Source organism: Canis aureus, chromosome 28, assembly GCF_053574225.1.
Source record: "Canis aureus isolate CA01 chromosome 28, VMU_Caureus_v.1.0, whole genome shotgun sequence".
Lineage (NCBI taxonomy): Eukaryota > Metazoa > Chordata > Mammalia > Carnivora > Canidae > Canis > Canis aureus.
Genome location: NC_135638.1, coordinates 17,071,339 through 17,094,250, shown reverse-complemented (window position 1 = coordinate 17,094,250; position 22,912 = coordinate 17,071,339). Strand labels below are relative to the sequence as shown.

The following is a 22,912-nucleotide window of genomic DNA, read 5'->3' as shown; positions in this document are numbered from 1 at the left end:
CAGTCAAAACAAAGCCACTCCAGTGATTTCAAAAAATGGTTAAGTAGAGAAGGGCTAGAAAATGATGTATTTGGCTCCTCTTAGAAGAAAGCAAAGAGCGAGAAAGCATGGAGTATAAAGTAAAGTTAACATGAAATAAGAGTGAATGAGAAATAAGAATGAATCTTATATAAGATGCATGTCTTAGCAACAGAACCAGGGAAGATTCTTTGGAGTATGGTTAGCATGTGGAGTTAGAGCACTTCAGATAATGAATGTGAATATACTTTGAAAAGTATTAAGGGTTATGCAAATATAATGGGCCAATGGGCTAATGATTTGGAAGGAATGTGAAAAGAGGGTTATAAATACAAACACACACATAACAGATTTGAGGTAAACATGAATTATTGTTCAATCTTATGAAGTCTTGTCCTCAGCCTTTGTAGCCAATACTTGTGAGTTGACAAAAAATAACTGCAGATGTTCAGGTAATGGGGAAGCCAAAAGGATCCTGACAGCTCATGGGCCCAGTCCCTCATTTTACAGCTAGAGAAACAAGGACTCACCAGTTTCATGACTTGGGCAGTGTTCCATTGCTAATTCATACTAGAACCCTAGCTTCTCATTCCCAATGCAGCATCACTGTAGATATCTTTGTCCTATTCTGCTATTTACATAGGGTGACTCGTGGAAGGTTTTAAAACTGATCATCGTCCTTGTCTTATCATTTATCTATAAAATGTTTCTCCTAAACAGAAAAAAAGTGGAAATGACATGAGGTAGATTGCATTGATGCTTCTTTCTCCCACAGAATTAAGTGTTCTGCGTTCCTTTGTGTCAAGAATGCTTGGCTCCTACTACCAGCATATCACTTCCTGAATCGTGGGGTGGGGGTTGTTTCTATTTTGTTATTTTTTCTCCTCCAGACTTAAGCTCCTTGAAGGCACTGGAGGTTTGTTTTCCTCTTAGTGTCTCCTAGCCAAGTATGGTCCTTGTCACCTAGTGGGCTCTCCGGGAATGTGTGTTCATTTGAATGTCTTTTATGCTGTGAGGTAAAATTATGTGTCTAAATCTATCATTATTTCTAGTCCTTAAAGCACTTTGTTATTGTTACACATTTCCAGTGAGATGTAAACAAACAGTTTGAGAAATGGCAAATAAGGGGTTTAGGCAAATTAGGGTAGATTAGGAAGCAATAAAAAAAGGTTCAGCTAAAGTTAAATGAAACAGCAGGGGGCCAAGTGATGCTTTACAGATAGAATATTGTAGGTCGTTAGAGCTTAATAGGCAAATGTTTTCATTTTAAGGGCTATAAAATAATTTTTAACTGCAATTTCTTCACTTTTAAAAAAATCCTTTTAAGGGAAAAAGAGACAAATCAAGAAAGTACTATTGATATTTGCTCAAAAGTTTTTTCTTCTCTTTAAGCCTTGTTCAAAGCAGTCTTTCCACACTGTCTTCTTCCCATTTACAGAAATGATATTGACCCTTTGAAGATATTTTCTTGTCCAAATGATCATAGTTCATAAAATTAAAAGTCAAGTTGACGTTTGTCTCAGCCCTCAGCCAGATCTCCTTGACCACAGATCTCAAGGGAAGTGTGGGGAGGTGATTTTATTGCCATTTTGCAATAATTGTATACTCTTATTTCATCCTCTAGAGCTTTTGTTTCAAGCAAGAATGTGCTTGGACTTCAAAGAATTAAATGCACAGGAATTATATATTCATGAGGCAGTCACAAAAAGGGACTAACGGAAGGAAAACAAGGGAGGTGAACTCGCTTCTACAATGTGTAACAGTTGTGTGTGAGGAAGAAAGGAAGATAGATTCCTCACAAAGCTGGCACATACCTCAAAGGAGCTTTCTGCCTCTTTAGCCTGTTACAGTAGGATTTTAAACTCATTTACCTTTGAGAGAGAATACCAAATACATGTATTTAATAGCAGATGTGGCAAATACTTGATGAATTAATTGCAATCAGAATCAGAATGAAGTGGAGGAAAAGATTCTGCTTTGTTACCTGGAGGATTATTCTCCTTGGCTGCCATTATCGATTATAGAAGCCACCTGAGAGTGGAGGAATGCGAGGAATACCCTGGGCAAGAGCGCTGGGGGTAGCATGTGGCCGGGGCTAGTGGGAGACAGAAAAATGAAAGCTCCCTGCCCTCAAGGAGTTTAGAGGCTGCCTAGGAGACAATTCATGTACTGGACACAATAAGGCAGGTAAATTACGGCATTTTAAGGAACATCATCAAATTCGGTACCGTTCAGAGGAGCATTGGATCTGTAGGGTTAATCTGTAGGGTTAGTCCTAATGGAGGTATTAGGACATGAAGAATGAGTAGGATTGAAAATAAAAAAAATAGTTTTGTTTGTTTATCTCTGCATCTATTCATTTATTTATGCATGGTCCTTAGGTTTAAGGGGTGGAATGATATGATTCAGACTTAGGGGTGAAAGGAAATTGATATGGTTGTGTTGAGAAGCAACAAACTAAACTGAGAGCCTAGTAATGACCATTGGGGAGAGAGTGACAAAAATGAACTAGGTAGTTGAAACTATGGAAGTCTTTGAAAGCTGAGCAAAGAAGTTCAGATTTGAAGAGCAGAAAATACGAAAATACCGAACCTTTGAGTGTGGGAATCGCACTACTGAAGAGGTGTCTTAGGACACATGATTTGACAGCCATATATAAGAGAGATAAATTTGGGGGGACCTGTGTGCTGGAAGCTCATTCGAGGACACTTGTGTCGTGGGCTGGTAGACACAAGTCAGGTGCTATCACTGAGGTAACTCTCAGCAAGCAGAAAAGAGTGTTAACAATCCATAAAGCAAACTTATCAACTAAATATAAGCAATGAAGGAGCCAACTGTTGGAAATATGTCAGGTTAAGTGGGCAGGGAAAAAGTGAAAAGCAGAGGCACACCTTTTTACACTCTCAAACATAATCCCTTAAAAAAACTATAGGAGGGGGGAAGAAATAATGTGTTCATAAAGTTTTGTAGGTGCTTTTGAACTAGGAAAAAGGTAGTCATTTTTTCAACATGATTTTTAAGAGGCCTTTGTAGTTTTAATAAAATTACGTTAGGGGCTTTGTTTTATTTATAACATTTAGAGCTTACATTTAGGTTAGTCTGTTAATATCATTTATGCTGAATAAGTTATAGAGGAAATATTTTATGGCATGTGGAACAATGTAAGTCCAGGATATTTTTGTATCTTTCAAAGTGAAAAGGATTGATCAAACTCAAATACTGTTTAACTACTGTACCTCCATTCATGTGACTATCGGAGTCATCGTCGTTGAATACACGAATAAACACAATCCCAGACTTAGCCATGAGGTGAACTGTACACAAGGTGAAGGAAACATTCATGGTAGGTGGCATTTTTGTTGGAAGTCAATTAGGAGAAGGAAAAGAAAAAAAAAGGAGAAGTTCATTTGTTCCTATTTACAGGACTTTTAGCAAGACAGGATGGCCTCTATGCATTTGACAAGAGAAAGGAAAACAAAGTGCTGTCACACCAATCCATAAATACCCTGTAGCCCTTTCAAAGATATGATAGAAGAGATCGGGGTGCAGAATTGTAATAAATGAAAGTTGATTCCATTTGGGCTTGCCCTCTTTCATTCTGATTTTGTGTGTGAGTGTGTGTGTGTGTGTGTGTATATATATATATATATATATACATTTCTCAAGAATTCATAGTGTCACTGAAAAAAGCAAACACAGCTCTGTGTACTTCCAATCCTTGGAATTGGGTTCTAGAGTATTCACGGTGATACATTAGCTGCTGCCTTCTGAGGACATATGTGAGAACTAGGGTAAAGATATATGGGACAGGAACAAATATTAGCCATGTAAAAGATATAATTTATTCTCATATTACTTATTGTATTGGATTGAACATATGTTTCTGTTCTTTCTGTATCCTTAATAATATCAATGTTAAAAATCCTCAAAAGAGAATTCTGCATTTGGCTCAAATTATTTACCACATTAGAGATGTTTTTATATGTAATATATAGAAATGAGATACAAAGAGAAATAAATTATTCATTGTTCATTTTCTTTACCACCAGCTTCCTCTCCTCCTCAACATACCTTTTATTTTCTTAAGGTGACCATATGTCTGGCTTTTTGTTTATTTTGTACTTCTTTGAATTTGAATTCTGGTCATCATTTGTGATTATCCACATTCATTTGAAAGGTCAGTTTTCTCTATTTGTTATTATCATGTAGTTTAGAACAGTGACAGGTTTAGTTTTTTGCAGTTTTGTTTGTTTTACTCATCAGATGCTTATGGCAGTGTGAAATTTCATCTTATCTGTCACTTTTTACATCAGTGATGATCATGAATTACTTCATCTAGTTCATCAGGACAGCAAATTTAATGGACCAAAACACCATACATTTTTGAGATCTTTCATCATCTTGCACCAAAATCCTAAAATACAGGTGCTGTGTGCATTGCACATGAGTTATTTTGATCAAACTTAGATTATGAAAAATACACTGTGATTGTATTGCCGTAAAACATAATTGAAGAGTTTAATAGGGACCTGTTTACGTTCTGTAAGGCTTTTCATTTTTGTTGACACAATTTTATTGCTTCTATGGTGCCATAATATCTACAAGGGAAAAATAGTTCTTGACTCATAGCTAGACCGGATTGCTAGTCAAATCTTCACTCAACAGAAATGATTTCTCTCATTGTGTATCACAAAGAAGGCGAGAATATTTCGTGTGCTGAAACAAAATGGGTTCTGCTCTCTGACTCTCTTTCCGTGTCCCCGTTTGACATCGTTTATAGTTATTTTGGTTCATCTTCACGTTCTGCTGTACTTCCCACTCCCCAAGTCTCCTCAATTATCTTCATGATGTTGTCCGTTTCCACCTTCTGAGAGGTTGATAAGTCCTAGCCTAACTTCCCTGACTTCTGTGATCCTTGACTTCCATCCCTATTTCCACTGCTCTTCAGAAACCCACACCCAGGGCCATCCTGGGATACCTGCCAGCTCACTCTCTTCTGCCTCTCAGTGTTTTCCTTGCCACCAGCTTATTCGCATCATCACACCAATATTCTCTCCATCACCCTGCTGATGAAAAGACTTCCTGCATGCTGTCTGCCTCTATGTATTGCCCATTTCTCTGATCCTTTTCACCGAAGTCCTCGGAGAATTGTCTGCACTTGACATCTCCATGTTCATCATCTTTTTTCTCTCTTACACCGCATGAGGTGGGGGTGGGGGCTTATCCATACCACTCCACAAAAGGAGCTCTGGTCAAGGCCTCTGAGGACCTGTCTTTTGGCAAATCTACTGGTCAGTTTCCAGCCCTCCTCAGACTAGACCAACCAGCAGTTTTTAACAAGTTGACCTCTCCTTTCTTTTTTTAAAAATATTTTTAAATTTTTATTTATTTATGAGAGACACAGAGAGAGAGAGAGGCAGAGACACAAGCAGAGGGAGAAGCAGGTTCCCTGCAAGGAGCCCGATGTGGGGCTCGATCCCAGAACCCCGGAATCACGACCTGACATTCAACCACTGAGCCACACAGGTGCCCTGACCTCTGCTTTCTTGAAGTGTCTTTTACCAGGCTGCACCCCATCTTCTCTTGATCTTCTCCTGCCTCATTGATTCTTCATGCTTGGTTTTCTCCACTGCTCCCTCCTTATTTTAGAAGGGAATGATAGGAGTATTTCACCCAGTGCAGGCAATAAAGAGAGAGCAGTCCCCATAGGGAATTTAAGAACAATAAAACTGAAGGAAAGCGACCTGCTTAATTAGTATTTTTGACATGCGCAGACAGTTCTAAACCAGGTCAATGATAAACTATTTCTCGCTACTGGGAAAGACTACTCGTAGGGTCCCTTGGTTTGCTATGCTGCTGTGTAGAAGCCTGGCCCAGGTTCAGTTAGGGTCTCTCCTTGTCTAGGTGATCTAATTCAATCTCAACTTAGAGACTTGCTCTACCTTCTATACATTGACCTTTCCTTCCCTTCTCCACACCCTACCTCCAGCCCACATCTGCTTACTTAACGCTTTCACTTGGGTGTATAAACAGGGCATCTGATACTAAACATGTTTGAAACTGCGGACTCCAGTCATTCTCTCCCTCCTACCTTGTTTCATCTGCATTTTCCCTCATCTCAGTACATGATGTCTCCATTCTTCTGATTTCTGGGGCAAAACACACTGTAATCACTTTTCATTCTTTTCGTTCTCTCACTTACCTCATGAAACCCAGTGGCAAGTCCTCTCTGCTCCTCCTCTGAAATATACATCAGCTCCTCCACTGCCTCCTTGGTCCAAGCCACTACCATCTCTCAGCAGCATCACCGAGACCTTAATTTACTTGATTTCTCTGTGTAATTGTACACCTGTGCCTCCTACTTCTGTAGGAAGTTTGTCCTTTGTCCAATGTTTTATCAATCACTCCAGTGCCCTGTGTTTGCCTCTTTTTCTCTGTCATTATTTTTCATCTTTCAGTAATCTTCAGTACCACTTATGTCTTAATTTTTCTTTCTTAGAGTTCTCTCCTTAGAACTTATCTTCCATACTTAATGTGTTGTTCTTCAGATTTACTTACAGGTATTAGCTTCCAAGTGTTTTGAACTCAGGCTTCTCTTTTAAGATCTAGTTTCATAAACTTAAAAGTTTTCCAAACAGCTCTGCTTTAATTCATGTCCAAAATTGAGCTCATCATCTTTTTTCTCATCCCAATCTTGGACTTTGAAATTTTCCTTTTCTCTCCAATGGAATCACTGTTATTCCTTTATCCATGACTTTTTCTAGACAGTAATGGACTGAGATACAGTGAATGTTCCAGCATCCTTTTTTTTTTTTTTTAATAGCAAAGCTTTTCCTCCTCCATTCCATCTTCCACACAGTATCCCAAAGATGCAAATATGATCATGGCATCCCCTGCTTAAACCTCTCATTTTGCCAAGATTGAGGGACCCTTTGCCAATATTTTGCATTCAGGCAAAGGAGAAAAAAAATTGGCCATGTCTCAGAAACCATTTTTTCTTTGGCTAATACAGTCCAAAGAAAGCAATATGCCAAATCTCATCAATCTGTTTGCTCATTAATGAATCATTTATTAAATAAACATTTCATGGGTACGCATAAGTATTGTCTTGGAAATTCATAGCAGGTTCCAATGGTACATTTTTCACTTTTGGCTCCAACTTAGCCTTTCTAATCTTCCTTTTCTGGGGCTATGCATACTTTCACTAACTTTCCCTCTCCAGATTTATTTTACTTATATTTGTATCCATCATTGCCTAGGTCAATTCTCCTAAGTGTAATTTGGGGTATATGACCATATAAATTTGACCATTCCTAATGTGGTGAAATGTAGAAAACTCCAAATAGTGAAAATCCAAGGATTATTTACATATAATTTAGGAAACTTTTCTACGTCTTAGGTTAATGGTAAATTTATTTCAACAATTATAGTGTTGATAAAAAAGAATTGATCTAGTCATCTGAGGATTTTCTTTTATAGCCATATATAATTCACAAAATAAATAAACCTGTGCATGAGAAGCAATAATTTCCCCCATATATATAACTATATAGAGGAGTTTAGTATAAGTAGTAATGGTACAGTCCATGTCAGCATATTTAAGACATATAATATTTAAAAAGTATGATACAGAGATTGTATTTCCTTACTATGCATGGTCAGCTGGAGGTGTTGATAACAACAACTTACATTTCATCCTTACAAGGGCTTGTCATGGCAAGCAGAAGAGAACATTTTATCCCCCCTTTACAGATGAGAAGACTGGCTCCAACATGTTAATAGATCTGTTTAAATTTACACAGATGGAAGCTAAAGTTTTAATTCCCATTCCATACATTTCTCATTTAACATTGCCATTGTGAAAGCTCTACAATATTATGTATGGTTCATTATGAATTGCTTTGAAGAAAAAACAAGTGTTATGTGCTTTGATGCTGTGTTTAGTTGGACATATGATTCAGGTGACTGTAGTGTAAGGAATAACCTAGAATTTTAAGCAAACTCAGCGTTTGTATATAAATGAAGATTTTAGGGTTTTGGAATCTGCCACATTTACAAATCTGTATATTCTGAGATTGTTTATGACTTCTCATTAAATGTTTCCTCTTGATAAAAGGCTGATGGTGGGGGTGGGGTTTGGAATTGGAGAGGACAGGGTCCCTCTCTTGCAAGACGAAACATAGGGCTGACTTGGATGTCACTACCAGTCTAAACAGTTCATCTTCTTCACTTTAACTTTTGTAAAGAGCCAAACCAGTGTGAATTGAACAGTCTTTATAACCTGGTACACATACTACTCTTAGTGCAGAATGTAAAATTTGCTTAAGGATTAAAAAAAAACTTTCAAACTCCATGGCTTAGGAAAACAATGTTTAGTCTTGTTAACATTTGCTCTTTCAAAAATATCTACACATATAATAGTGATATTTTAAAGGTCTAAAATACTAACTTAGCTGATAGACAGAGAGTACCTTACATATAAATATAACCTAAAAGGCCATAATATCAAATTGATGTAGTCTTTCCTTTGAATAACTTGTATTCAGCAGGATGGACCAAAGCCAGAGAAGAATTGTGCATGAATAAAACTACTACTTATTCAGTACTAGATGATTTATGCTCTTAACTTACTCCTTATTACACCTTGGAATCTAGTAATTTTTACTTCCATTTTTGCATATAGGATCTTGAATTTCAAGGAGGCTAAGCAACTTGCCCTGTCAAATATCTAGAAAGTGTTGGAGCTGGGATTCAAGTCCAAGTGTATCTTTTTCTAAGTCCATGTTTTTTTTTTCTTTTTTCTTAGCACAGATATATGCATAGGAGTAGTCCATATTCTCTTAATGAAATAGTTTTTTGTAGTACACAGGCTTCTAAGAGCCAGATAGCTATAGCGGAAGTACATAATTTTTATGTCACTGATGGCTCACTTTTTATCTTTGCTTGCTCGAAATTTCAAGCAAAGAGAATTAATCTCAGGTAAAAAAAAATTACCATTATTTCAACACCGAGTTACTCGTTCTGGTTCTTCACAACAAGAGTAAATGATGGTTTCATGGATTACAACTCCAAAGAAGTATTCCCAATGACTCACTGAATATGAGTGAAATAAAAATCAGAATTTTGTGTAAAAGTTGTGAAACTGATTAAACTCTGTAATTGCTGTAGTAATTAAAAAATGCAGTCTTAGAGGGTGGCACCTATCATTGCTGACATCTTTGAGGTAAAAGTATAAGAGAAGTTATAGAAGCTTCCAGGAACCAAATAATATAACTGAAACAAGGAAGTACAACTTCCCTGAGAGTAAATGATACCCTTGTAAGGAGTCTTTGAAAGTGGTGAAGGCAATATTGATAAAAATGCACTGCTGGATAAACATTTATTTTCTTTTCATTAAAAAAATAACTTTAAAAGGCTTTTGACCTAGCATGAGGCTATTCAGAAAAGTTGGTAGCTATGGCATAGAAAGAAGAGGTTTTCCTCGATTAAAAACTTGCTTTGTGATACAAAGCAATGGGCTGAAATGAATAGCCAGTGCCCCACAGGAACAAAGGTCATCACTGGGTAGGGTAGGAATCAGTGTGTAGACCAGAGGTTTTCCTATGTTGATGAGCCACCTAGCAAAACCAATGCAATATGCTAAGGACTTAAAATCATGTGAGACAATGTAGAGATTGTGATGAATCCTCTAAGAACTTAGGTGCAGATAACTGAGGAACTGACAGATGGAAACACAATATTTTCCCTAAGTTACAACAATAGAATTTTGATTTCTTAATTTCAAAACAATCAGAAATGAAACAGACTCTTACAGGAAGAAGTGTATTAGAAATTAATAAATTTAAGAAAAAAAATACTTCAGTAAGAACACTTTAAAGTAAGACACATTAAGAAGATGTATGAGTAATTTATTGAAACTAATTGATATCAGGAACTTATTAAATTCTTTTGAGGTCCCATTACACTGAGGTCATAGATGATTCAAGAAGCAGAAAGAAGTGATCACACTTTCCTGGCCTAGAGGTCCCAGGAGATACTACTCCCTTACTATATAAAAATAACTTCTGGGTAAAACCAGACAGGGCAGGGCAAAGGAGCTTTACTTTTCCAGAAAATAAAAAATTACAAATCCAGCCCCGTTCAGATAATTGACACTGGAGCATCCAATGCACTTCAATCTGTTACTGCCTAGAAGAAATAATTTAAGAGAAAGCACTGCAGGTCAACAAAGATGATGTTGCTTGGTTACTCAAAACCATTTGGTAGCATGCTGAGTTGCTCAGCTTTTTAGAAGAGCACTCTTTGTATCCACATAGGAAATGGATGGAGACCACTTGAAACCATTTTTAATTGCAAACCTGCTTCATCTGAAAACAGCTCCACTTTTGTAGTGCACAAGCAAGTTCAGAGGTCTCTATTAAAATGTAAACTACCAAGATGATAAAAAAATGTTGAACTTGATTTGTTCTTCTAGATATTGATCTTGTTGTGATGAATTTGCTTTGAAAGAGCTTGAACTGTTTTTTTAGGAGGTGGGAAATTCAGGTTTTAGATGTCCTGGCCCAGGAGTCCTGGAGGCTGCCTGGAGGCAACAATATTCAGGGGAGAGTATGGAGCTTTGGTGTCAGACAGACTAAGTCCAGATCCTACTTTTGCTACTCTGTGGGGGAAAAAAAATCACTTAAAATATCTGAGCTTTAATATCTCATTTTTTTCATGAAAGTAGTGTTTTTTTTTTCTGTACAGATTTACTGCAAGGATTGAGTAAGAAAATGCATATTATGTGCTTAGCACCTAATGGGTTTCCACCAAATATTCACTTATTATTTTAAAATTAGAGCCCTGCAAATTTCTTCTCTTTTATGTCAGTCTCTGAAATATCCTTTAACAATGGATCACCTGTTTGCAAAGTTTAAGGTAGGAAAGGTTTCAAAAGGGAAATGGGGAGGAGAAGGTGGGAGGGTTTTTGAAATGCGGATATCTTTGAGAATTTTGTTTTTTCCCGGAATTGGACTCTTTTTTTTTTTTTTTTTTTTAATGGATGGAAGTAGAGTGGAACTCATAATGTTTCCTAGGACTACAGAAAATGTTTTTCTTTCTATTACTTTAGACTAGTTGGCTTAATATTTATTCTGTTTAGTGGTATATATCTCAATACATTTTGCTGAAATAGTGATACACTTTATTATTTAACGCATTAACGAGTCAGTGGGACGCAATGAGATGTGGAAGTTTTGTAAGCAGATGCTGTCTTAGTACTATACTTGGCAGCTTAAACATTCACCCAGTATTTTAAAAATTTACTCAACTTGTACCAAATGCTTCCCAAATTTTGCTGATAAGAATACAGAAAGCTCATGACTGCTATGATCATGAAGTATAGATCAGGTTATCCTTTTCCCAAATGACAACAAACATTCTGAAACTTAGAATTCTCCACTTACGTATCTAGACTGTTTCAAAATTAAAATTCCAGATCTTTCCCTGATCATTAGATTTGTATTGCTTGTAGTTCTAAATATGTATATGTGTGTATATGTGTGTGAGTGTGTGTGTGTGTATATATATATATATATATATATATATATAATTTCAATTAGCAGGGGAAAACAGATTTGACAGATGGAAACTTGACAATTTTGAACCAAGATGAAATGCCTAAAAGTTATCAGTTTACTTACCAGAATTACTATTCATGTAAGCGAAGGGAAAAGTGAAAAGGAGTAATGAAATGAATAGGCTTAGGATTCAGAGTGGCAAGTGTGAAGAAATGAGAGCTTTGAGAACCTCCTGTCTTACAATTAAACGGAATACGAAGCCTAAAAATTTAGGCTTTTAAACATTGTCTTTGGAGATGTAACCATTTGCGTTGGGCTAAGGGAATGGGTGATTAGCAGAATTCAGGCCAAATGGGAAAAATGAACACAAGACATAATTGCAGAACCAAAAGAAAAGCTACTCTTAGAATTTAAAAAAAAATATGGTTTAGTGTATGATTGTGGTTAAATTACCTATCCCTGAAATAAAAATGCACGGGTTCAAATCATGGCTCACTGCTTGCTCAGGGTATTCTAATGCATATATAAAGGGCATCAGTCAGTACCTGGCACAGAGCAAATACTCTGTGAAATGTTGTTGTTGATGATGGTGATTGTGATGATCGATAGACTCTTCCACAGAAAATGGGGCCGATTACTCCCACATTGTGTTAATAAAAATAGAGTAATTTGGTACCATTTCCAAATGTGTGATCATCACCAAATTGACAGAATAGAGTAGAATACTGGATAAATTGTCAGTGGTATTATTTTTAAATAGTATTAAATAAGAAAGGTCAGGTGCTAGAGAACACAAATTAGTAATCTAATTAAATCACCAGCAAAGAGACAGATCGTGTTAACAGCAGTCAAATTTGTTATTACAGAGCAATTATTAAAGTGAAATATTGAAAGATGCTATGTATCATTACTAGGTTTTAAACATTTCATTTACACAGGCAGAAAAGTATAGATTAATCAGTTCATTTGTTAAGTTAAAAGCTCCTTTATTAAAATATTTATATCATTTGTATAAAGGGAGCAGTATTGTTGAAGACATAAAAAATATTCTGTGGCATTTGGAACTACATTCCTTTATGAAATTATTTGCACAAGTCGCTCTCAGTGGAACAGTCTCCAAGTACCACGTATCCTAATTTGTGAGATTAAATGATGGTTTCTGGTCTTGACATTTTGCCCATTTCCTTAAGTCACTCTCAAAATGACTTCAGTGGGGCACCAAACTATTATTTAGTTATATCATATATTCAAGGAATGTAATGTTTTATGAAATATCAGAGTCTTTACAAGACTAGTGAAAGTTGCTTTCTTCAGCATCCCCCCACCCCCAAAGGCATCACTTGGCTTCAGGACTTCACTGAGACTAGGGATACATTTATAGGCGCCTTAAAACTCTGATATTACAACTGGACACATCCAGACACTCAGAGACTTTATAGGAGGCTGAACTGGGTTCCCTTCTAGGCTCTGTCAGTTTCAAACTTGGGAACCTGGGGCAGGTGACCCTAACCTTTAAGCTCCAGGCTCCTGATTTATAAAATTAGGGTTAATAATTGCCTCATGACTTTGCCATGAGGATTACGTGGCTATTTTTAAAGATTTATTTATTTTAGAGAGAGAACATGCATGCAGGGGATGGGGGGATAGGGAGGGGCAGAGGGAGAGGGGGAAGGAGAGAAGCAGACCCCCCCACCCATCGCAGGACTCAGTCCCATGACCCTGAGATCATGACCCAAGCTGAAATCAAGAGTCAGACACTTAACTGACTGAGCCACCCAGGAACCCCTTTCATGATTATTTTACATGGATAGGTCATCAGAGTACTGGCAGAAATACAAATTCAATAAGTTATCATTTTAAAATTTTTATTTTCATGAATCAAATGAGTAGCAGTTATTTGGTCAAATTTGCTTAGATACTACTGATATCTATTTAAATAAGTATCTGGTACACTGAAATACACACACGCACACACATTTATACAAATAGTCTCCAGATGACAATGAATGGTTCAATTTAACATTTTCCAACTTGACGGTGATCAAAAGTGATAAGCATTCAGTAGAAACCATACCTTGAATTTTGAATTTCGATCTTTTCCCAGGCTAACCATATGTGGTAAGATTCTCCCTCTCATCATGCTGGGCAGTGGAAGCGAGCCCCAGCTCCCAGTCAGCCAGGCACTCACGAGGGTAAACAACCAATAAACTTGTAAGCATTCTGTGTCCACCCGACCATCCTGTTTTTCACTTTCAGTACAGTATTCAATAAATTGTATGAGATATTCAGCACTTCATTATAAAATAGGCCTTGTGTTAGATGATTTTACCCAACTGCAGGCTAACATAAGTGTTCTGAGCACGTTTAAGATAGGCTCGGCTAAGCTATGATGTTCAGTAGGTTATATGTATTAAAAGCATTTTCGACTCGAGGTATTTTCAACTTACAATACATTCGTGGGGACTTAACCCCACCATAAGTGGAGGAAAATCTGTATATGTAACAGAATTAGTTTCTGTGTTTGGTATAATTGAAAGGGCTTTGAATTTAAAGTCTTGAAGCTCTGGGAAGCTCTTCTAAAATTCTCATCTTGAAATTCATCTGCTTCCACATATAGCACATAGATTCGTATTTTGAATAGAAGTGTTCTGGTGACTTTGATATACCTCATTTTGTCCTTAGTTGAGAATCTGTGAAGATGAAGGTTCTTGAGGAACTCACAATTTATTGGGGAAATACGTGTGAACCATGTAAAAAGTTATCATAATACATTGTAAGTGCTAAAACATACTTATAAGCTAATTGTTAAGGGAGCACAGAGGAGGAGACACTTGTGTTAGGTTTTGAGGGAAGAATAAGAGTTTAACATGAGAAGAACAAAAGACGTTTACAAAGCAGAAGGAACAACACTGTTGTCAAGGCATAAATATCCAAGAGGTTGCCAAGAGGCAAAAGGTGGGTTCCTTGAATGGCATATTGGATGGATAGCAATATTGGGATCTATCTCGAAGTTATTTGGATTTATAAGCAAGAACTAAGGATGGATTCTTCCTTTCAAGACTAATTTAAGTTTTGTTGTTGTTTAAAAAAAACAAAAACATGATTTTTTTTGTTGTTGTTGGGGTGAAGACACTGAAGGTTTATTATCATTCTTTTTAAATAGATTACCACCGGAGGCCAGAGGTGTTGTACATAGCAGAAAAAACAATCAGTAAATGCAATAATAGTGCCTTGGTGTGCACTTCTATTTCCAAGGTTAATTATTTGTTTAATTAAAGCCTTCAGATCAAAGAGAGATGCTGGTGCTCAGAAATATTAGATAAACATGAGTCTCTTCGGCAGTGTGAGAATTGTGTGATGAGCTTTTTAACCTCTCAGTACAATCCAGCCTTTCCTCAATTTGAAGACTAGATCATGTTGTACTTTTGTCTTTTTTTCTCTTATAGTTGTTGATTATTTATGCAGTTATACAATCTGTATATCACCAAGGAGGAATTAAGGCTTAGAAAGGTTAAGTTATATACTTAAGGTCTCTTACCTTAAGTTCGTGGTTGGAGCCACGAATGGTACTCGGGCAATTCTGTGTTCTGGTAAGAAAGTTCTTGTGGTTTTATGGGAGATTAGTCTGATAAGACAAGGAATTCAAGACAGGAAGATTGTTGTGGAGGCTACTGAAATTGTCAGTGAAGAGAAGGTGACAGAGAAATACAGAAACACGCATGACAAGAGACATTGCCATAGAATCAACAGCGTGAGATGACTCAGTGTGATGAAAGAATGAGATGTTGAGGGTGATTTCTGAGGTCCAGTCATTTTTTTTTTTTTTATAGATTTCCCCCACAACAGGGAACACACAGAAAGAATGGAGATAGATGAAAATAATGATTTGTGCTTGGGGTTGAGTTTAGCAAACCAGGACATTGTTGGTGCTTCTGCTCTGGAGCTCAAATAAAAGATCAGAATAGAGATGTGAATTCATTGACAACTTGAACATTTTCTTCAGCTTTCCTCAGCTGCTTGTTTTTTTGGCTCTGGTCTCTCACATGAGCTATCAGATATTGAAGTTTTTTGTGTATTTTTTTTTCTTTTTTTGCCCTCTTGACAGAGAACTAAAAGTATGCTCATAATTTATGCTATGTGCCATTGTCATCACAACACATGATCTTATAATGTAGGCCTGGCCAAATATCCAAGAAGTAGAAATCAAATGAGTCTTCCTTCTTCCATATTTTGTCTATATTGTTGTATTTGTTGTGTGCTGCTGATGGAGAATTTGATATAAATTTAAAGCTCTGGACTCATTTTGTCGACCCCTGCTCACTGTGATGTAAGGTGTGCTGGAGTCTTACCTGAGCTCTTCCTGGTGCTTATTTTTTTGAAAGTCACATTTGGGATTCTTGTGATACTGGCTGTGACTGCAGAGCTGGACGTGGTGTGCTCATTACTCTTCACTCTGATGTCTTCTGCAGAAACTGCCTCTTTGGGAGCCAGGACCTGTGAGGATGATCTTACAGAGCAGCAGTTGAGAGCAACCTCAGGTAATTGGTCTATTCCTTCTCAAAATCTTGTTTGTCCTAAATGAGTTACATTGGTTACTCTCCTAATTTAAGTTATAAATGTATCTCTGGAACTTCTCTAATTAGATCTCATCAGATCTCTTATACGAATAAGTTAAAGGCAAAATTAAATATAAAATTTAATATATACTATATTTGGATACATATAGAAAGTAACATCTTAAAGAATAAGCAACTTCTGCAGGATCATTTCTCACATCTACATTTATACACTATGAAATTTTACCTAAGTGTCAGTTTGTTACAAAGTATAAGTCAATAAGCCGGATATTATTTTTCCTCAAATCAAACAACCTAGTTGGTAGAGTTGTTTTGGAGAAATTAATGAGTTAACTGGACTTTGTACAGCCATGTCAACACATTTCCTAGTCCCTGTGATGTATGTGTGTGTGTGTGTGTGTGTGTGTGTGTGTTTGTGTGTTTTTAAAAAAAATTGCAGCAATGCTTTCTTACTGCATTATATTCAGATAATTTAAGAGGAAATTCACCCATGTTGCCATAACACACCCCATTTATTCCTGGCACGATCCCAAATTTCAGATTTCTTCAATTGGAATAATAATATGCTATATAGACAAATAATACTTAAAAAGTCCTTTGCATTCATAATGGAGAACTGAAATACTTTTCTCAAGTGAAAACATTCCCGTAATATAAAGTCAAAACTTCTCTCTTTAAAAATTCTTTAAAGTTAAGTTCGCTTTATCTATGCATCTTATGAGTACTTTTCCATTTTATATGTTATCTTCCCTAGAAAACTGGAGAGCATATTTAAAATAAAATAATATAAGTCAGTTTGCCTCCCTCACCTACAGCCAATCAGAGGATTTCATTAGTGATCAGTTTAGAAATAAGAGGCCAAATATCAAGACTATGAAAAAAGTATCAAACAAAAAAGAAAACACTGCTTGTCAATATATTTATTTATTGTTTTGTAAACAAGGGCACCAAAATCTACACCTTCACCCAGCCTCTGAGAAACTTTTTATTGAGAAACTCTCATGCCTTCTGGATATTTCCATAGAGATATTCTACAGAGAAGTCCAATATAACAAATTCCAAATGGAATTTCTCATTTTTGCAAAACTATTTCTTCTTCTTCTCTGTCTTAACTGATGCCATCCTGCTATAAACGTAGTTATCCCAAGTAAGAAAACTAGGAATCATCAATTTTACTCAAAATATTAGTGCCAGGGACTGTTGAGCATAAGTCATGAATAAAACAGATGAGTTCTCTCATTTTTCAGACAATATTTCTATGAAAAAAAAAGTTATGTTCAGATTGCTGTGAATGTAATAGAGGAAATAAAAGAGGTAATGTGCTAGAGCGGAGCTTCTCAAAGTGTGGTTGCCATACGAGCAGCGTCAGCGAAATCTGGGAATTGTAAGAATGCAAGTTCCTGGTCCCCATCCTAGATTTACAGAATCAGAAACACTGCGGACAAGGCCTGGCAATCTGTAGTTAACAAGCCCTCCAGATGATGTGATTCCCACTAAAGTCTGAGAATCCCTCTCGTGTGACAGGTGATGAGCTCCCTTAGAAGCAGTGGTCAGAGAAGTTCTCTGAGGAAATGACAGGTGAGCTGAGTCCTAACTAATGAGAAGGAGCCAATTACACAAAATCTGGGGAAATGCCTTTCAAGTAGAGGTGAAAAGAAGTTGGTCAGGTTCAAGAGAGAGAAAAAAGGCTAGTACCGAAGGAGGTTAGTGACTGAGTAGGTGACTAGCATAAGGTACAGTCAGAAAGGTAGACAAAGGCCTGGTAACTTCAACCATAGTAAGAAGTTTGCATATTATTCTAAGTGAAATAGGAAGTATGGCAGGGTACAAGCAGGAGACTAGCTGGATTTTATAGGATGTGCAACATAAATTGTAGGAAAGCAAGAGCAAGGCTTACCTAGTTATTAGACCATCGCAAAATCCAGGTAAGAGACCGAGTATACTGGCAATGGAAATGGAAAGAAATAGGTAGATTTCGTGTGCACTCAATATTTTGGAATTTGACTTAATAGAACTTGCTGATACACTGTATGTATGTGAGGCAGAAAGGACTCTTGCTTTTGGTGGTACCATTAATGGAGATGGAGGAGATGAGGGAGGTGGGGGAGATGGGGGAGACTGGTTGCAAACAGAGTGAGTTGTGTTGAGGAGGAACCAGAAGTTCTAATTTGGACATGGTAAGTTCGATATGCTTTCTAGATGTCCAAATGGAGATAGAAAATTTAAAGTAATGGATCTGGATGCTATCATCTAGGAAGATTATTATTTTTCCTCAAGTTAACCTCCCTTTGTAGATAGAGAAGAGAATAGGGCTTTGGACCAATGCTGGAGACACTCCAATATTTAGATTTTAAATGGCGAAGGCTTCAGCCCAGGGGAATAAGAGGGAACTTTCAAAGACATAGGATAAAAATCACAATAGTCTGATGCAATAAAACTTGAGAGAGGGACCTTTTTCAAGGAAAAGAGGAGAGTAACTTCTGTTGAGCAAGGTAAGGTAACAGGGAGATGAAAAAATGACCACTGGATTTCACAGCATGTAAGTCATTGGTGGCTTTGAGAAGAGCAATTGATTGGAAGCCAGACTGGGGAGGGTTGAATAATGAATGTGATTTAGTAGAGAAATAGAAAACACAAACAGACAAACAAAACCACCCAAACCAAACCAAAATCAAACAAACAAAAAGCCTTTTTAAAGTTTTATTGAATGGGAAGCAGAATGGGATAGCGTCTGGACTCCTCCTTTTCTTCTCACAATTTTGCCTCCTAAATTCAATTTAGTGTTCTAACTAATAAGTCTTGCCTGCCTTCTATAGTCCAGGCACCGTTCCAGGTGGTTCTGGCACAGAAATAAACAAGATAATTACTGTTTTCTGTAAAGGTGTACCTATTAGGGGAAGTAGGCTATACACAGATAATTTTCACACACTAGGGTTTTTTGACATGTTTTTCAATGCATAAGTAAAAGAAAGGCTAAAAATAAATTAATTAATGAAAAAAAAAAGTACCCAGAAACATTACTCTTTTGTTCAACATTCAGAGAAGAGGTTTTGGAGAACGAAGTGATGACTAATACTAGTAATAATACAGCTAACATTTTTTTTTAAATTTTTTTCGCACTTATTTTGTGTTAAGCTCTGTGCTGACTGATTTTTATTCGTGTATCTTATAACAAACCTATGAGGTAGGTGTTATGAACCCCATTTTTATGGATGATAAAACTGATATTTCCCAAGCTGGGTTTGAAGGATAAGTGGGGGTATACAGTGGCAAAAAAAAAAAAAATTGCTCTAGATAAGAAAAGGAAATATAATGGTATATCGTAGAGGGAGGAAGAGGGCATTAAGAATGGTCACATGTTTCTGGAACAGTGGTTCACAAAATATGGCCCTTGGACCAGAAGTATAGCATTGCCTGGAAACTGAGAGATGTCGATTTTCAGGCTTCACTTTAAACCTACTGAATCAGCAGCTCTAGGGGTGGAGACCAGCTTTTTTTTTTTTTTTTAATAAAGTTTTATTTCTCAAAACATACAGTTAGTGGGATCTTGTTCATGCATCTTTACCAACAGCTGGGGCATCTCTACCCTTGGCATTTCCAGTGTAAATTACTTGAGCTCTGTGCTTTGTTTTTTTTTTTTTTTAATTTTTATTTATTTATGATAGTCACACACACACACACAGAGAGGCAGAGACACAGGCAGAGGGAGAAGCAGGCTCCATGCACCGGGAATCCGACGTGGGATTCGATTCCGGGTCTCCAGGATCGCGCCCTGGGCCAAAGGCAGGCGCTAAACCGCTGCACCACCCAGGGATCCCGAGCTCTGTGCTTTGAAACCAGTTTAGTAAGTCCTTTACTGAGGAGCTCCTGAAGGGCTACCCTGGCCAGGGAACCTCAAATTTTCAGTCTTTCAGTCTTTCAGTTATCAGAGCCTTTTCAGATAACAGCTGGAGTTATCAGCTTATAGTTGGGAACTTTCTCGCAGAGTTTGTCATATGTTGCTTTATCAAACGAGACCAGAATATTGAGCTTGTCCCGAACTCTGCCTTTGGACCACTTCTTCGTTTTGGCCTTGCCCCTGGATTTGTTCACTGGGTCTCTGTCATTTTTGGCTGACTTTCTGGCATCTTTCTTCTTATCGTATTTGGGTGGCATAACGAAGCTCAGAGAGCAGCAGCCACTCCTCTGTTTTAACAAGTCTTCCACGTGATTTTGATGCCTTAAAGTTTGTGAAGACTGTTTTTGAAATTAAATGCAGGGTAGGAAGGGAAGAGGGAGGAAACTGGGATAGTAGACAAGGACCAGGTATCTTGAAGATATTCTTGCCACCTACAGAAAATTGAGCTTTTTCCTTGTAAGTGATGGGTGTCATTCTAAGACTTTGAGTAGAAAAGTCAAGTTTAAGTAGATCAAATGGAGGATAGATTTGGATGGGGTGGGACTGTACACAACAGAGTTCAGGAGAGAATTCTTATAAGCCAGGTGTCTAGAACAGATGCTCAATACCTACAATTAAAACTAAAATATAACACATTTAATTACTATTCTGTTTCCGCTTTACATTATTATTTCATGGGCTTAAGAAGTATGCAGTGTTTTCCTTAGACAATTTAGAGGGTTCCCAAACACAGTTGTATAATAAAGTAATGGGAACCAAGCACAATTGGCTGGCGCTTAGATCAGAGGGCTATTACTGGATAGATTTGCTTAGAAATTATAATAATTTTATAGAATACATTAATAATGGTTTTCCAATAATTTTTTAATATTCCAATGGAAGTATTCTAAGCTAGTCATTCAAAAACTTTTATTTATTTTCAATATAGTTTATGTGTATGTATAGAGTAACTTACAATTATGTCAGGCATGATAAAAATGCCGGGGAAATTTTGGTAACGCACTTGTATAACATGAGATTACAGTAGTATTTTGTCTTCTTCTTAGTGTTTTGAAACACTTAAAAATAAAAATGTGTTATCATTTATTTGAAAGTTGGGAAATCCTACAGGACCCTAGTGCACATTTTAGGCATAAGTACATTCATGTCATAAAGTTTGGCATATAAATAAATACTGTATTTCTTATATTCCGTACAGGAAAGTAATAATTAAAAATACATATATTGTGAATACAACGGTATTATGAAGTGTTATTATATATAACATATTAGTGAAGAAACTTATTGATGAAAATGAAAACTGCATTAGCATCTTCATTTTGGAATTTTGTGTAACTTAGTGTCTTTATTTTGGAATTTCAGAGAATGGAACTTTGGAATTTTCCTTAGTTTCAAGGAATTCCTTTAATACATTAATATTATATATTAATACCTTAATAATATACATATACATATTTTTTCCCACAAGGCACCTTACATTTTATGGCATTTTACAGTTGAGGAAATGTGGTACTTGAAAATTAGAATGTAGACACCCCTTCCGTTAGCCCCAGATCCAACCTACAGTTTTCCTAGAAAGCTGTTTCTCTTCATTAATACTCTTGACTCTGAAGCCTATTTATAAAATGAATGTCAAATCTATTTCAAAAGCTCTCTTTAAGAATGAAAGTGACCTTTTTTTTCCTGCCTTGTAAGAAACTTTATGGTGTATATAAGTTACCCTTTGATTATTTTTTGCATGATTAAAAATTTGCAAAGTTCTATGGCTCCAAAGAGCCTACCTGTAATAAACAGCTTACGCCTTCCAAACCACAAAACAGGTCTGAATTGCTTGAGCATTAGAGCTAATTGCCTGCCTACTTCAAAGGAAGAACCAGAAAAGAGAGAGGGGAAAAAAGTCACAGAAGCAGAGGCAGTGCGGGCAAATCCACCTCTAGAGGTTATGAGTTGTGGCTTGGAAGAGCCAGGCGAAGTTATGGCCTCAGAACTGCTGTTTGCGATTAAGTTGATGGGGAGAGTCTACCCCACAATCTTTCCCTGCTGCTGACACAGAGTCTTTGTTCACATTCAGATTTCTCAAACTGTTGCCAGGGTCAGGCTGAGGTCAGACACAACAGTGATGTATAGAAGAACATGTCTGGGAATTTCTCTCACACTTAAAACACATCCTGGAAAATGAAGAAGACCCCGCAAAAACTGTCTGATGAGACCCAGATTATACTATAGTTTCTTTCTTTGGGTGCCTTCATAATTTTTGTTTTCTTCTCCTGACACCCTATGTTTTATTAATGTGAGTTGCGATAGCCCTTACCATTTTATGTCCCCTCAAGATAAGGACACTCAGTAGCACTCTGACACTTCATTTTCCAGCCCTGGGGGAAAGGTCCAGTAAATCTACTCAAAGAAGTCTTGCATCCCTTCCCCAGGATGAGTTGAAAAGTAATTGCCGTGGGCTGTCGTAGGTGGAAGGCTTGACACTGGATGTCACGTCATGTGTGTGGACTCGGCAGGGCAACAGCCCAATCCAGTCATGACCTGAGCCTTCCAGACCCTCACACCAAGCTGGCCACCGTCCCCACCCAGGCCGGACCCTGCCGGGATGAGAGAGCCTGTGTTTGATCAGTAATTATCACTGACGGGGTGAAAGCAGGCTAGAGCCTTAAGAAGTGTTGATTCTCTCCTCTTAAAGTAAGAATTTCACAGGTATTTGCCTGAAAGGGAAGCTTCCCCCAAAGCCCTCAGATGACTGACCCCCTCCACCATGGACCTCAGCTCTGCTTTTGTGCAGTGGCAAAGTGCAAATATGGAATAAATGGATTTGTATGGTGCCTTTGAGGACTCACAGTTGAAACAAACTCTTA

The 22,912-nt window shown here is 37.2% G+C and overlaps 1 protein-coding gene and 1 pseudogene across 3 annotated transcripts in view; one reads left to right on the top strand and one right to left on the bottom strand.

Annotated features, from left to right (window-relative positions):
• Positions 1 to 22,912, top strand: part of ZFHX4 (zinc finger homeobox 4) — a 181,687-nt gene that overhangs the window by 131,031 nt on the left and 27,744 nt on the right. For all 3 annotated transcript variants that reach the window (XM_077876501.1, XM_077876499.1, XM_077876500.1), the window contains exon 5: positions 16,046 to 16,114. In XM_077876501.1, the coding sequence (XP_077732627.1) occupies positions 16,046 to 16,114 (69 nt within the window). The remainder of the gene's footprint in view (positions 1 to 16,045; positions 16,115 to 22,912) is intronic.
• Positions 19,702 to 20,308, bottom strand: LOC144300473 (small ribosomal subunit protein eS25-like; annotated as a pseudogene).